The 14316-nt window shown below is 43.9% G+C and overlaps 1 protein-coding gene across 5 annotated transcripts in view; it reads left to right on the top strand.

The window, feature by feature from the left end:
- DNAJC6 (DnaJ heat shock protein family (Hsp40) member C6) overlaps positions 1-14316 on the top strand; it is a 188463-nt gene that overhangs the window by 152274 nt on the left and 21873 nt on the right. For all 5 annotated transcript variants that reach the window (XM_045291831.1, XM_045291834.1, XM_045291830.1 and 2 more), the window contains exons 6-12: positions 776-909; positions 2240-2434; positions 4068-4185; positions 9469-9548; positions 10540-10733; positions 10842-10922; positions 13170-13595. In XM_045291831.1, the coding sequence (XP_045147766.1) occupies positions 776-909; positions 2240-2434; positions 4068-4185; positions 9469-9548; positions 10540-10733; positions 10842-10922; positions 13170-13595 (1228 nt within the window). The remainder of the gene's footprint in view (positions 1-775; positions 910-2239; positions 2435-4067; positions 4186-9468; positions 9549-10539; positions 10734-10841; positions 10923-13169; positions 13596-14316) is intronic.

Below are 14316 nucleotides of genomic sequence, written 5' to 3'. Positions count from 1 at the left end.
GCACACTGCGGTGGTTGTTTTAAAAATGCACACTTGGCTCGGAAGCACTCCAGTTGATGTCTGTTGGTATGAAATATCGAATGAGGGAGAATTGAGCCTTTGTTCTGATCAGAAGGGAGAAAGGATCATTGGGAGTAAGCTCTGGAGGGACAAACACAGCGTCCTCAGAATAAGGAGAAATGTGCAGTGGAACGGATAACTTCCAGTAGCTATAGGCAGCCTGTCACTTACAGTATTCTAGAAGAGACTGAATGACCACCTGTCAGGAATATTGCTGGATGTACTTGTATATTTGATGAAGGTGGAGTCAGGTGAAGCTTCTTCAAATGAACCCCTATGTACATGGTTGGGGAGAAATACATACATAGTATATCCTTTAAAAAGCAGCATTTACCTAACCTGTAAGCTTTTTACCTCTAGTCCTAAAACCAAAAAGCCTCAACTGATGAGTTCTGCTGCTCCAAGTTCAAAGTTACTTTGAAGATCGTAGTTCCAGAAATAACGTAAATAATGGGGAAAGAGCTTCCCAAAGGATACTATTTATATTGCTGGGTTTCTCTAGTTAGTAGAGAGTCCATTTGACCCTTAGAATGTCTTTACTTTCTGCTTTGTGATTTAAATTCTTATTTCCCAGTGAACTTAAAGCACCCTGGTTAAGCGATTTCTCAGATTCCTTTCCCTGCACCCCTACTTTTCATAGCTCGTGTACATAGTCTCAGTGGGCAGTAGCTAAGTGAATTGTGTTCCTAATGAGTTTGTGCATTTCTTTTGGCAGGATGGACGGGCGGCATCATCAATTTTGGTTGGCGCTATGTTCATTTTCTGTAATCTCTACTCTTCTCCTGGCCCAGCTGTTCGACTGCTGTATGCAAAGCGGCCAGGCATCGGACTGTCACCATCACACAGGAGGTAGAGTAAGCTAGATGCAGAGTTAGGCTCAAACATGGTCTAAATGGTATCATGTGCAGTTCACCTTCCTCCTCTTAATGTGCTGTCATGATGTGTTATTTTATTTTGTCATCTGCCACTATCCTGAACTATGGCAAGAACCTAATCAGATTAGGACATTTGATGCCACACAGCTAAGTGGCCCCCTTTTAGCACTGGCCATCTTCAAACAAGAGCCTTCAAAGAATACTGCTGTCCACCTCTTTCACTGTACAGATGAGGACACTGAGACCCAGGCAGGTTGCAACATTTTCTAGGTCTTACAATACCTCCTGGACATGATCTCAGATCACAGTCTCCCAAACCAGTCCTGTTCTGTTTCGCTTTGTCAGTATTTATGGGAATACAAGCAATCTCAGGCTATATTTAGGCACATAGTTACCAAAGAAGAGGGAAATGTAGAAGTATATAGGCAACAAGGAGTGTGAAAAATGCTTCTGTTGACATAGAAACAAGGAAATAGATTATAAAAGAAAATCTGACAGGTGGCTTTCAAAAGACACTATTTAAGCCCTGAGGGGTTTAAATAGAGATACCAGGAGGATAAGGGGAAGGTGGGCGGAAAAAAGGATCAACATATAAACTCCTCCCAGGGGGACAAACAACAGAAAAGTGGGTGAAGGGTGACAGAGGATGATGTAAGATATGAACATAATAATCTATTATCTATAACTTATCAAGGGTTCATGAGGGAGGGAGGGAGAAAATGAGCTGATACCAAGGGCTCAAGTAGAAAGAAAATGCTTTGAAAATGATGATGGCAACATATGTACAATTGTGCTTGACACAATGGGTAGATGTATGGATTATGATGAGATGTAAGAGCCCCCAAATAAAAGTATTTAATAATAATAAGAAAGACAAGGCCATTTTGGACAACTTTGATTTTCTTTCCTGTTAAATTACATCTTAGTTAAATTGTGTCGCCTTATTTCTCTGAATTAAAAGCACTTCTAAGATGCCAAATTTCCAAAATGTGTTCACAACCAGCTTTTAGCTGATAAATTTCATCCACCAACTCAAACAGGAATAGATAGTCAATCATTACGCTAGTCTAAAGCCCCCACAACCTCTTCATTTCATAAATACTCAGTTACCAATTCCATGGGAAAGTGCAGCAGTATCACCAGACAAAGGCCTTCCTAAATTATTGGTACATTTGCCAGTTAAATGTCTGAGAAATTAGCAGAGTAAATAATAATTTGAAAGAACAAACTTCATACTAAAGATTGGTCACTGGTTTTTCCTGGTGTATTAGACCCCCAAACAGACGGACAATCTTCTGTTTCAGATACCTGGGCTATATGTGTGACCTACTAGCGGACAAACCCTACCGCCCTCATTTCAAGCCTCTCACAATTAAGTCGATCACTGTCAGCCCAATCCCCTTTTTTAACAAACAGAGAAATGGATGCCGGCCTTACTGCGACGTATTGATCGGAGAAACCAAAATATACACAACCTGCACAGATTTTGAACGAATGAAGTAAGTCACGTGCTTTTCTTCATATCTCCTAGTGAACTGTCCAATTCTTTTATAAGATGGAGCATACATAGTCTCATGAGGAGTGCATGGTGAAAATCACTGGTACTAAAAAAATATATTCAACAACATCCAGCACAATATTGGAAATGTACAGCTAACCCAAAGGATGCTATGGTTACTTTTTAAGATGGAAACAAAGAATTGAGTCCAGTTTCACTTGTATATTTATGATCACTCAGTACATGAACGCCAAGATAGATAACCCTTCAGAAACAGTAACAGGAGTAATGGTTCCCTGGGGGTATGGGAAGAAGTGGGGGTGGTGGAGGTGGGAAATAGGGAACTGAGAGCATTGACGACTTTATAACCTCACTCAACGGGAATGAGCAATAGATTTGTATGTGAGTATATACATTGAATCGTGTAAGATATGGCAAAAAAAAACAACAAAACAAAACCAGTAGCAACCCTCAAAACTATTATGGGGGAGAAGGGTTCCTGGGGGGTAGGGGAGGGGAGGGAGGGGACAAAGGGGAGCTGATAACAAGGAGTTCAAGAAGAAAGAAAATGTTTTGAAACCGATTGTGGTAGCAATTGTACATTACTGCTTGATGTGATTGAACGATGGCATGTTATGATATCTCTAAGAGCTCCCAATAAAATGATTAATTAAAATTAAAAAAAAAAGAATCCAGTTTTCAAGAAGGGCGAGAATGAAGTATCATGAGGGCTGAGGCAATAGTGGGAGCCAGGGTGTTTATGAAAGATAGCTGTGATGGGATTTGGTAAGGATAATGGAAGGCCCAGAGATGAAGGAGGTTTCTAACTGGTGCAACAGGATTATATAACTTAAGAAGCCATTGAATTCAGAATAAAAGAGTAGGTACAACCCCACATTGGTAGAGGAATGGAGAAAAAAGGTTTGGAGAGGTGGTAACATAGAATGAAATTATTGGGGGGTTGGTTGAATTTGGGAATGGGTATCCAGGACTCTCAAGTTGCTGTTTTTATACTTACCTTAGTTGCATTTTTTTGTCTTCTCTCTGTCCTTTCCCTATAAACCGTAAATCAGGAAAAGATAAATATAGCAGGGCTGAATGCATTTAAAGCAAATGAGGATCTGTAAAGTAAAGTAAAATAAAACAAAACTTACTGTCATTGAGTCAATTCTGACTCCTGGCAACCCTGTAGGACAGAGTAGAATGTATGTTTTGGGGTTTTGGGACCTTAAATCTTTATAGGAGTGGACAGCCCCATGTTTCTCCTGTGGGGCAACTGGTGGGTTCAAACTGCTGACATTGTGATGAGCAGCTCAAGGCACAACCCTGATGCCAGGATGGACCAGTGAACTGTCAGACATTGCAGGTCAGATGGAGAGAGCTGCTGGCCTCAGACCAATGCCAGGCCATTTCTGAAACAGCGTTTCACTGAGTGGGGCCTGGCTGTACCCCTGGTCTTTTGCTCAAGATAGGGAGTGGTACTAGGTCCAGGTCTTTGCACCCAGAACACTTGACCAGAGCCACACAGGGGGCTAGGCCTGTGTGTATGTGTTGTGTGTGTGTGTGTGGGGGGGCTATGTGATGACACAAAGTGGGACTCTCCTAAATGTAGTTTCTTTGGTCTCTCTTTAAAGAGAATATCGTGTGCAAGATGGGAAAATCTTCATTCCTTTAAGCATCACTGTGCAAGGAGATGTGATTGTTTCCATGTATCATTTGAGGTCAACCATTGGGAGCCGGCTGCAGGCTAAGGTATGGCTGAAGGTTAAGGTATGATTCTTCCTGGGAAAGCACATCTGAGCCACTGGTGGCAGTTTTTCTGAATCCTTTCTTCAAACCACTCTGAGCTTCAGTGACCTGTGATGTTAGAACTAGAAAGATGCTCTCAAGGTTGCTTATCCCACCCCTCCTTTTATAGGTGAGGAAACTGAGGCTCTGAGAGGTTGTGCCTTGCTCAAAGCCTTGACCTAATGACCCTGGCAGTCTGGGCACTTCCAGCACCTGTGTTTTGAGAAGCATGCGCCTTCTCTTTCTGCAGGGTACATGTTCGTGGTGTCTAGTGTACTCACAGTGCCCTGAAACCATCTAACTCCTTAAGGTTTTCTTCACCTCAGAAGGAAGTCTCATGCTGATTAGCAGCCACCTCTGTCCCCATCCCTTAGAACCGCCAATCTGCTTTCTGTTCTATGCATTTTCCTCTTCTGGACATTTCCTAGAAATCGAATCATATCCCACAGGGTTTGGTGCCCGTTCTCTTTCACTTAGTGTAATATTTTGAAGCATCATCTTATGTTACAACATGAATCAGTACTTCATTTCTTTTTACTGCCAAATACAATCCGTTGTAGGGATGCACTCCCATTCACTACTCCAGCCATTGGTTAGGGTTGTTTCCACTTTTAGCTCTTGTGAATAATGCTGCGAGTTATTTTATTTTAAAATGTCAACTATTTACTGACCTCGTGCTCAGTGACGAGCAATGCCTGGGTGTTGACACAAAGGAACAATGAAGAAAATGTCCCTGCCTTGAAGGAATCAGTGGAGCGGGGAGACTCTCATACATGTACAAATCTGTAACGCCATGTGGGAGGTAGGTATGAGTTGCTCTCCACCACTTGTCTGTCCATTTTCCACCTGCCATGGCATGTGTGTTGCTGTGATGCTGGAAGTGACGTCACCAAATATTGCCACCTCCCAGTGGGCTCACCCAGAGCGGATAGGTTGCAACAGAGCCTCCAGACCAAGACAGATGAGGGAGAAAGACCTGCTTCTTGGAAACATCCCAGCGAAATCTTATGGGCACCAGCAGAAAAATGTCTGATCATCGTGCTAGAGGATGAGCTTCTTAGGTTGGAAGGTACAAATGGGGGAGAGCTGCTTCTTCAAAGTGTAGATAGTCTTAGGAAGTAGTTGGATTAAAGCTTCCAGAACCTTCGTGGGATGATAGGGGATAACCCCAAATGAAAAGGATGTTGTAAGCATCCATTAATAACCGGAACATGGAATGTGCAAAGTACGAATCTGAGAAAATTAGAAATGGCCCAACTGTAAGTGGAGTTCATGAAACTCAGTGCCCTAGACATTGGTGAGCCAAAATGCACTGGTTTGGACCAGTTTTAATAGGACAATTACATGGACTACTAGGCTGGAAATGGCAAATTTAAGAAGACTAGTATGGCATTCATAGTGGAAAAGAACATTTCGAGGTCTATCCTGAAATGCAGTGCTGTCAGGGATAGGATATTATTCATAGACCTAGAAGGAAGAACAGTTACTAGGCATTAGTTATTAGTCAGATTTATGCACCAACTACCAGTGCCAGCGATTAAGAAACTGAAGAGTTTTACCAAGTTTTTCAGTCTAAAATTGATCACACATGCAATCAAGATGCACTAGTAATTGTTAGTAATTGAAATGCAGACGTTAGAAACAAAAACTAAGGAGCAGTAGTTGAAAAATATGGTGTGTTACTCTGGGTAAACTAGGGAAACAAATCCACAGAAACTCATTTGTTAAAAAAGAAACTCATTTGTATAAGAGAGAATTTTATATAAAGGGTAAGTGTGCATTAAGAAAACATCCCAACCCAGTTCTGCCTAAGCCCACAAGTCCAACATTAGCCCATATGTCCCACACTGATCCACAAAGTCCTCCTCCATCTCACAAAACACACACAATGATGCCGAATGCAGGAGGAAAGCCGAATGAATCAGTGAACGTGTAAGCATCTCAGTGCTGGCAGGGGTCTCCACACAGCTGCTCCAGCACCCAGGGCTGCATCAGGGTAGGTCCATGTGGCTTCTTCTCAGGGATGTCTTGCAGGAAGTGAGCCTTGCCAGCTGAAGCAGGAAACTGGCTAAGGCAGCTGCACCCTGGTCCGACCATCAGAAAGCAAGAGACCTGAGAACTAGAAAGGCGAGGTGCATTGAGTCATTTATCTCTCTGCCCTTCAATTAATCCCACATGTGTTTATCAGCCAGGTTGGCACAACAAACCTTGACTATCTCATATGGCTTCAGTGATAGAAATGATACTAGAGAGCACATAATAGAGTTTTGTAAGGCCAGTGACCAACTCATTGTAAATATCTTTTCTTAGCAACATAAATAGTGCCTATATTTGAACCTTGCTAGATGGAATACACGAAAATCAAGTCCACCTCATTTAAGGAAAGAGATGAAGGAAAAGCTCAACATTAGGCACAACAAGGCCAGGGGCCAACTGTAGAATATACCAATAATTGTTCATATGCACATTGAAAGTGGAAAAAAAAATTAAAAATCTATAAGAGCCAAAGAACATCCATGTATATCCCACCTGAATTTAGAGGTCATCTCAAGAATAGATTTGACAGATTGGACACAAAGGAGAGAAGACCCCATGAACTGTGGGATGATATCAAGAGAATCATTCAGGAAAGAAGAAAACTGTCATTAAAAAAAGGAACAAAAGACCCAAATGGATGTCAGAAAAGACTCTAAAACTTGCTCTGGAATGTAGAGTATTTAAAGCAAATAGAGGAAATTATGAGGCAAAAAATCTTAAAAGATTCCAAAGGGCAACTTGTGAAGACAAGATTAAAAAATTATGAAATGTGCAAAGACCTAAAGTTAGAAATTTCAAAAGGAATAACACCCTTTGCATTTCTCAGGCTGAAAGACCTGAGAAAAATTCAGTCCTCAAGTTGCAATATTTAAAGATTGTCTGGGCAAGATATTGACCGGTGCAGGAAACGTCTGGTGAAGATGGAAGGAATAAGGGAGTCATCAAATGAAAGCCAGTTGGTTGACATCAAGCATTTCAGGAGATAGGGTATGATTTTTTAAGTGTTGGTATTTAAGGAAGAAATCCAAACTAACGTGAGGGCATTGTGCAAAGCAAATGGATAGAATACCAGGCATTGACGGAATACCAGTTGAGACTACAAGAGGATGAAATGCCCACAGCACTCTTATGTCCATGCCAAGTAATTAGGAAGACCGCTACCTTGCCAATGACCACCAGACCCATGCTAAAGAAAAATGATCCAACAGAACACAAAGATTACCAAGCGATGGCATTACGGTCACACGGAAGTAAAATTTTGCTGAAGAAAGCTCGTTGCAGCAGTCCATCAACAGGGAACCTCCGGAAACTCCAGCTAACCTCAGAAGAAGATGTTGAATGAGGGCTATCATTGTTGATGTCAATTGGATCTGGCCTGAAAAGCACATCGTGCCATAGAATCGCTGGTCTTGTTAACTACACAAAGATATTTGGCTGGATGGATCATAGAAAACTGTGGACAACATTGCAAAGAATGGGATTTCTGAGCACGTCATTGTGCTCATCCAGAACCTGTATTTAGATCAAGAAGAGGCAGCTGTTCAAACAGAACAAGGGGTTACTGCATTGTTTAAAATCAGAAAGGTGTGTGTGTGTCAGGGATGTGTCCTTTCAGCATGCTTACTCAATTTGTATGCTGTGCAGATAATCCTAGCAGCGGGGCTGCATGAAGAAGCATGAGGCTTCAGGGTTCGGGGAAGCCGCATTAACAACTGTGATCTGCAGGCGATAGAGCCTTGCTGTATTGAGATTGCAGGAACATGGAATACGTTCTTGATGAAGATCAGATCTCCAGGCTTCAATATGGATTACAGCTCACCATAAAGAGAACACAAGTCCTCACATTTGGACCAACAAGCCATATCATGATCCATGAAAAAACGTTTGAGCTTGTCTAGGATTTCATGCTACCCGAGTTCACAATCAGCACCCATGGCAGCAGCAGTCAGGAAATCACCATTGTGTTACATCGGGCACGTCTGCTGCAAAATAGCTTATAAAATGTTAGAAAAACAAAAAATGTGAACTGCCAGGGAATGCTCCAGAGAAGGCCACATCTGGATTGACTATTGGTGACTCGGGCAGGACTCATCATAGCTTATCTCCACCACCTTTTGCATCTCTGGGTAGATAAGCCAACGCTTCATAAAACACAACAATTGGACACAGAGTTGTGTTTAAGGAAGATATTTCCATGTACAGCCAATCACCACAATGACTCATTGATCTGGATTCAAAAGAGTCTATTGAAATAAAAACCCCACAGACCAGATGGAATCCTAACTGTACCCATAATGTAGTAAATATATACAACAACAACAAAAAAAACACCCAAAAATGTCACGTTGAGCTCTGAGGTGCACTTGACCTAAGCCACAGTGTTCTCAGTTTTACTCTCATACTCAGAGGAAAGCTAGACAGTGAACAAGGAAGATCTGAGAAGAATTGATACCTTTGGATGAAAGAATATGGAATAGGTTTCATGAACTCTCAGAAGAAGGAACGAGTCTGTCTTGGAGGAACTACTGCTAGAATGTTCTTCAGAAGTGAGGATGGGGAGGCTTTGTCTGAGGTACTGAGGACACGTTATCAGGAGGGCCAGCCCTTGGAGGAGGACCTCGTGTTCGGAAAAACGGAGAGTCGTGGGAAAAAGGAAGGTAAGCCACCATGTGGACTGACACAGTGGCTGCAACAGTGGCTCAGATCAGGCAGAACTGAGGGTGACACAGGCCCGGCAGTGTTTGCTTCGGTCCATGAGCCAGAATTAGCTCAGTGGCATCCTAACAAGGACAACAACAAGTGGCACTATAATTGGAGCAGTTTCCTTTAGCCAGTGTTGCTTCTGCACCAGACGTTAACCCGGGGTTGCTATTACAGTTACGTCCCTGAAAGGCTAGAAAAAGTCTATGATCTTTCAGTATGGTGGATGCATTCGCCAGGTGGCGGTGGGCCCTCTTGGGGAGAGAAGGAATCTTATGAGTCCAAGTATGGCATTTTCAAGTGAGGAAATGGAGAGTCAGAGTTCATGGAGAGCAGAGGCTAGTCATGAATCTGAGCCAGTTTAAGAAGAGATCACCTGATATTCATAGTAAACAAAGATTCTGATGCAGAAACAGGTGAAGGTGAATGGCTCTCCAAGATAGACACTTTGGCTCACACTCTCTTCACTGATTGTTTGCATTGATTGTGCTTTTCTCATGTATTCTTTAGGTGACGAACACACAGATATTCCAGCTTCAGTTTCATACGGGATTCATACCACTGGACACAACAGTTTTAAAGTTTACTAAGTAAGTACAGCTGAAAGCCCTTCAATCAGTGCGGATATGAAATGCTGGGAGCTCTTTAAACCTGTGCTGTGTCCTCTCCCATAAGCCTGTGCTTCTGGGCCATTGAGGATAGCCTCCAGCGCTTTCAGGCTGGTGGCATTGTCATTCCGTCAGTAAAATATCTGATAAATCAAGTTCATAAAGAAGGGCCCAGAATTGGATATGAGCAACAAATATTAAAACATTGATAGTTTGCATCTGTCTATCTCTTTATGCTTTTCAGCCAAGATGGCCATCAAATTGTTATATGAGAAAAGACCCATCACAATGGACACCAAGTTTTAGTATTGACCGAGGGCCCTTATGCACCAGACATGAGCTCTGAGTTGCTACTTGCTAGTGAGATCTGGGGGATTCAGTGGGGTGGCTCAGGTGATTGTGGGAGTTGCAAGGCAAGAGTTGGGATAGGCATTCGAAGGCACAAGACAGTGACTGTGGTTTTAATCAACTCAGCTCACAGCCACGGATTCCATGAGGACTCTTAGGGACCCTGTAGAACAGAGTTCAACTGCCCCTTTGGGTTTCTGAGACTGTAAATCTTTACGGAAACAGAATGCTTCATTTTTCTCCCATGGAGCATCTGCTCAGTTTGAACGGTTGATCTTATGGTTAACAGTCCAACACAAACCTACTACACCACCAGGGCTCCTTATGGTCTTACTACTCAATACCATCTTAGCTACTGTTTTCATCATACCAGTGTATACAAGCTGCATGCCTTCCAGAATACATTCACATGCAGCAGCCCCCAGATCCTTTGAGTGAGCAGTATTTTACCACCTTTTGTGAAGGAGATGATGAAACTGAAGCTCAAAAAAAAGGAAAGTGACTCATTTGGTTATTGACTAAGCCAAAAGTTAGTCTGAGCATCAATGCAAGATGGTCCCTGTGTTGAGAGCCATACTCATGCTGTGGCTTTCCTCTGCTCGTCTCCTTTTAAATCCCTACCCAGGCCTGAGTTGGATGCCTGTGATGTGCCAGAAAAATACCCTCAGCTGTTTCAGGTGACACTTGATATAGAACTACAGCCCCAGGACAAGGCGGTAGATCTGACTCCGCCCTGGGAGCATTACTGCACGAAAGATGTCAATCCCAGCATCCTTTTCTCTTCTCATCAGGAGCATCAGGACACTCTGCTCTTAGGAGGTAGGTGTCCCTGCTGGTTTTGCTCTTCATGCTGAGGCCTCTGTGTTACTTGCCACACTGACTTCTTTCTTGTGTCTCAGTGGGGCTGCATGGTCTTTTGTCTTGCAGGGCAGGCTCCAGTGGACATCCCACCGGACAACCCCCGGCATGTTGGCCAAAGTGGCTTCTTTTCTTCTCTCTGCTGGCAAGGTACCTGGTTCTCACACAAAATTCCCTCATAGAAAATAGCACTCCAGAACTGCCCAGTGTCCCCCTTAGTTCACACTGTCCTCGCCCAACCCTTCTTCAAACCAGGAGACTTCTCCCTTCCTTTTGTCAAATTTTTTAATATTTAGCTATTTTGATTGTGGCAATTAAGGAACATATGCAATGAAAAGTAGAATTATTATGTTGTAAGTTTCAGAGAGACTTTCGCCGGCCATCTTAAAGACAAAAAAGCTTTATGTTGTCTCCATGGGATTTCTTTCTCTGGATTTTCCATGAAGAAATAAATAAGCATTAAGTTCCCACAGTACACACAGTCCATATGCATCAGCAGTGTATATGTATGAATCCTAGGACAGGTCAACAAAGACGGCTTTTTCGGACTGTTCTTGCATTCACAAGTATATTGTGGTGAGAATCTGACAACCCGGCATTCACCAATTCAGCCCTTACAGGTGCAATTCAGTGACATTGATTACATTAATCAGGTGTACAACCATGACCAGTATCCATTGCCTAATTTTCCACCCCCACAAACAGATGCTTGTACTTTCTAAACAATGAGTACTCCTTCCCCCTCCCTACCTCCCTTAGTAACCAGTAATGAACTCTGGTCTTAATGCGTTTCTTTATTCTAGATCTCTCGGGATCATGCAATATTTATCCTTGTGTGGTGACTGGATCTCACGTGCCACCGTGCTTTCGTGCATTCGGTAGCGCCAGGACTCCATTTCCCCTATTGCTTATAGGCCGTGGTATCCATCTGCCACGTTGTGTTTATCAGCCGTATGTGATGGACCTCTGGGCCGTTTCCACCTTTGTGAATGGAGTTGCAATAATGATGGCTACAGATTCCTCCCTTTCAACTTTCTGGGAACTTCTACTCTAGTACAAAATTCTACTCTCCCCAGAATTAGAATTCTCTCTGTGTGCTATGTTTGAATCACATATTTCCTATACAGATGCCCAATCTTTTTCCAGAACTCTAAGAGTCATAATTATTTAGGAATGGATTATATTTGTGTGTGTTTTAAAATGGTGACGTGGTCCATAAGCTCTGTATTCCTTGACATCCCCAGAGGCGTCTCAGACAATACGCGGTAATCAAACACATTCAGTTTCTTCAATGAGATATATACACACCAACCCTGAATGAGATACGTGAAGACAATCAATACTGTCACATCAGTGCTGGTTTATCTGCCAAATGAGCTTGGGCCCCAACTGGGAAAACCTTTTCCCTATTCACTGCTTTTTTGCCTTCAGAATTGGGACCGAGGGGGGTGCGTATCTGTATTTGGTTTGAAATTGGGCCTCTTTATCCGACATTAAAACAAGATAACACGGCCTCACAGGGAGATCTGTCTCAATGAACCAGCCAAGACCCGCGCCAGCCTCCCCACTTCTTCCCCAGACAAGCCTCTGTCCCCTGCCCATTTTTTGTTGAAAGTATCTCCTTTCAAGTCAGTGTAAGTCCCTTTCTTTGCAGAACCATTCTCCCGGTTCACTCCTTAGGTGTGGGGTCCTCACCTGCTCGAGAGTGGGGGAGCAAGGCCTTGCTTGCAGCTGGGGAAGGAAGAGACAGTCAGAGCTATCTGCCAAGGACTAGGAAAGGGTGCTTTAGTAACACCCTCTCAGAGCACCTAACTTAGTGCCTGGGAAAGACTAGTCATTGTAATGACTCTTTAAGTACCATTTGTCCGAGCATGTTTCTTATATCGCCTCACATAATTCCCACAACAGTTCAGCCCTGTGAGCCCAGAACACCCCAAATTCACTGCCAGTGAGTCCATTCTGACTCATGGCGAGCCTGCAGGACTGGGTCGAACTGTACCCGGGTGTTTCTACATGGTCACTCTGTAGAAAGCTTGATTATCCCCATTTCCCTGAGGAGGACATAAAGGACAACAAGTAAAGTGCCATATCAGGGGCACACAATCATAAACAGCAAAGCTGGCATTCCAACCCAGGACACCTGGCTCCAGAGAACCACTCTCCATTCACTGTTATGCAGCGCTACCTGTTAGCTAGCTTGTGCGCTCCACAAAGGTGAATGTCATCGTGCCGGGCAGGGAAAGTGGACGTTCATCCATCCATCCCTCCAATGGCAAGGGCCAGAAAGCCTTTTGGGGAAACCTGTCTCTGACTAAAGTGATGTGCATCTAACATACCAAAAACTGTCACTACTGTGGTCACTAACTAACCGTGTGTTGGCATATCGGCCTTCTTTAGACCAGAAATCAGAGAAGTCGCTCTGCGAGGAGGACCACGCTGCCCTCGTGAATCAGGAGAGTGAGCAGTCCGACGATGAACTTCTGACCTTGGCGAGCCCACACGGCAAGGCCAATGGTGACAGACACCATGGTGCCAAGAAGCCCAGCAGAAAGCAGCAGGAGCCAGCTGCGCCCCCACCGCCTGAGGACGTGGACCTTCTGGGCCTAGAAGGGTCAGCAGTGAGTAAGACCTTCTCTCCGCCAGCGGCTCCTCCCACCAACTCTGAGCTGCTGAGTGACCTGTTTGGTGCGGCTGGCCCTGCCCAGGCTGCCCAGGCAGGGGTGGACGACATGTTTCATCCTGGCAGACCCACGTCCACCCAGTCAACACCACGCCGATCTGCCACCTCCACCTCCGCGTCGCCCACCCTGAGAGTGGGAGAAGGTAAGGGCTTCCGGGGAGCTCTGTGCTTCTTGGTGTGGACTCTGGGCGCTGGGGCCAGGCAGGGAATTCAACTTCCCTAAGCTAGACTGTTCCAGTTTCCCCCAAAAGGTAAACATCTTCATTTGGATGGTTAACAAGAGCAAATAGGCATGTTGTCGATTTTGGAAGGACAGTGTTACAGTCATGAGAATTTAAGCTCCTTACCCTTTTTGTTTCTTTTAAGACATCAGTCCCTGAGCTGCTTTAGTTATTTCTGCTTGGAAGTGCAGAAAGAGGAGTTATTATTAACAATAACCATAAACCTTTACAAGGTACTTAACTCCACTGCCATCGAGTTGGTTCCCACTCCGAGTGACCCCGTATAGGGTTCCAAGGCTGTAAAGCCTCAGCTTTCTCCTCTGGAGTGGCTGCTGAGCTTGAACTGCTGGCCTAGTGGTTAGCAGGCCGATGATTACCCAACAGTGCTACCGGGGCTCCTTATGAAGTAGTTACAGCTTACCAAATAATCTAACACTGAGAATGGATTGAATTCTTCTGAAAGCCCCCCATCTAGGTGCTATTATTTTTCCCCAGGAGAAGGATGAGGCTTTCTCCTCCCTTAAAGATCAACAGTCTCAGAAACGCCGAGAAGCTGTTCTGCGCTTGAGGTCACTGTGAGTTAGAACTGACTCGATGCTAGGAGGTTGGGCTTTCGGTTTTATCACCTCTGTGTAATCATTGA

The sequence above is a fragment of the Echinops telfairi genome, unplaced genomic scaffold (assembly GCF_000313985.2).
Source record: "Echinops telfairi isolate 266 unplaced genomic scaffold, ASM31398v2 ScPeMD7_443;HRSCAF=831, whole genome shotgun sequence".
Taxonomy (NCBI): Eukaryota; Metazoa; Chordata; class Mammalia; order Afrosoricida; family Tenrecidae; genus Echinops; species Echinops telfairi.
This window is presented reverse-complemented; position numbering and strand designations above follow the sequence as displayed.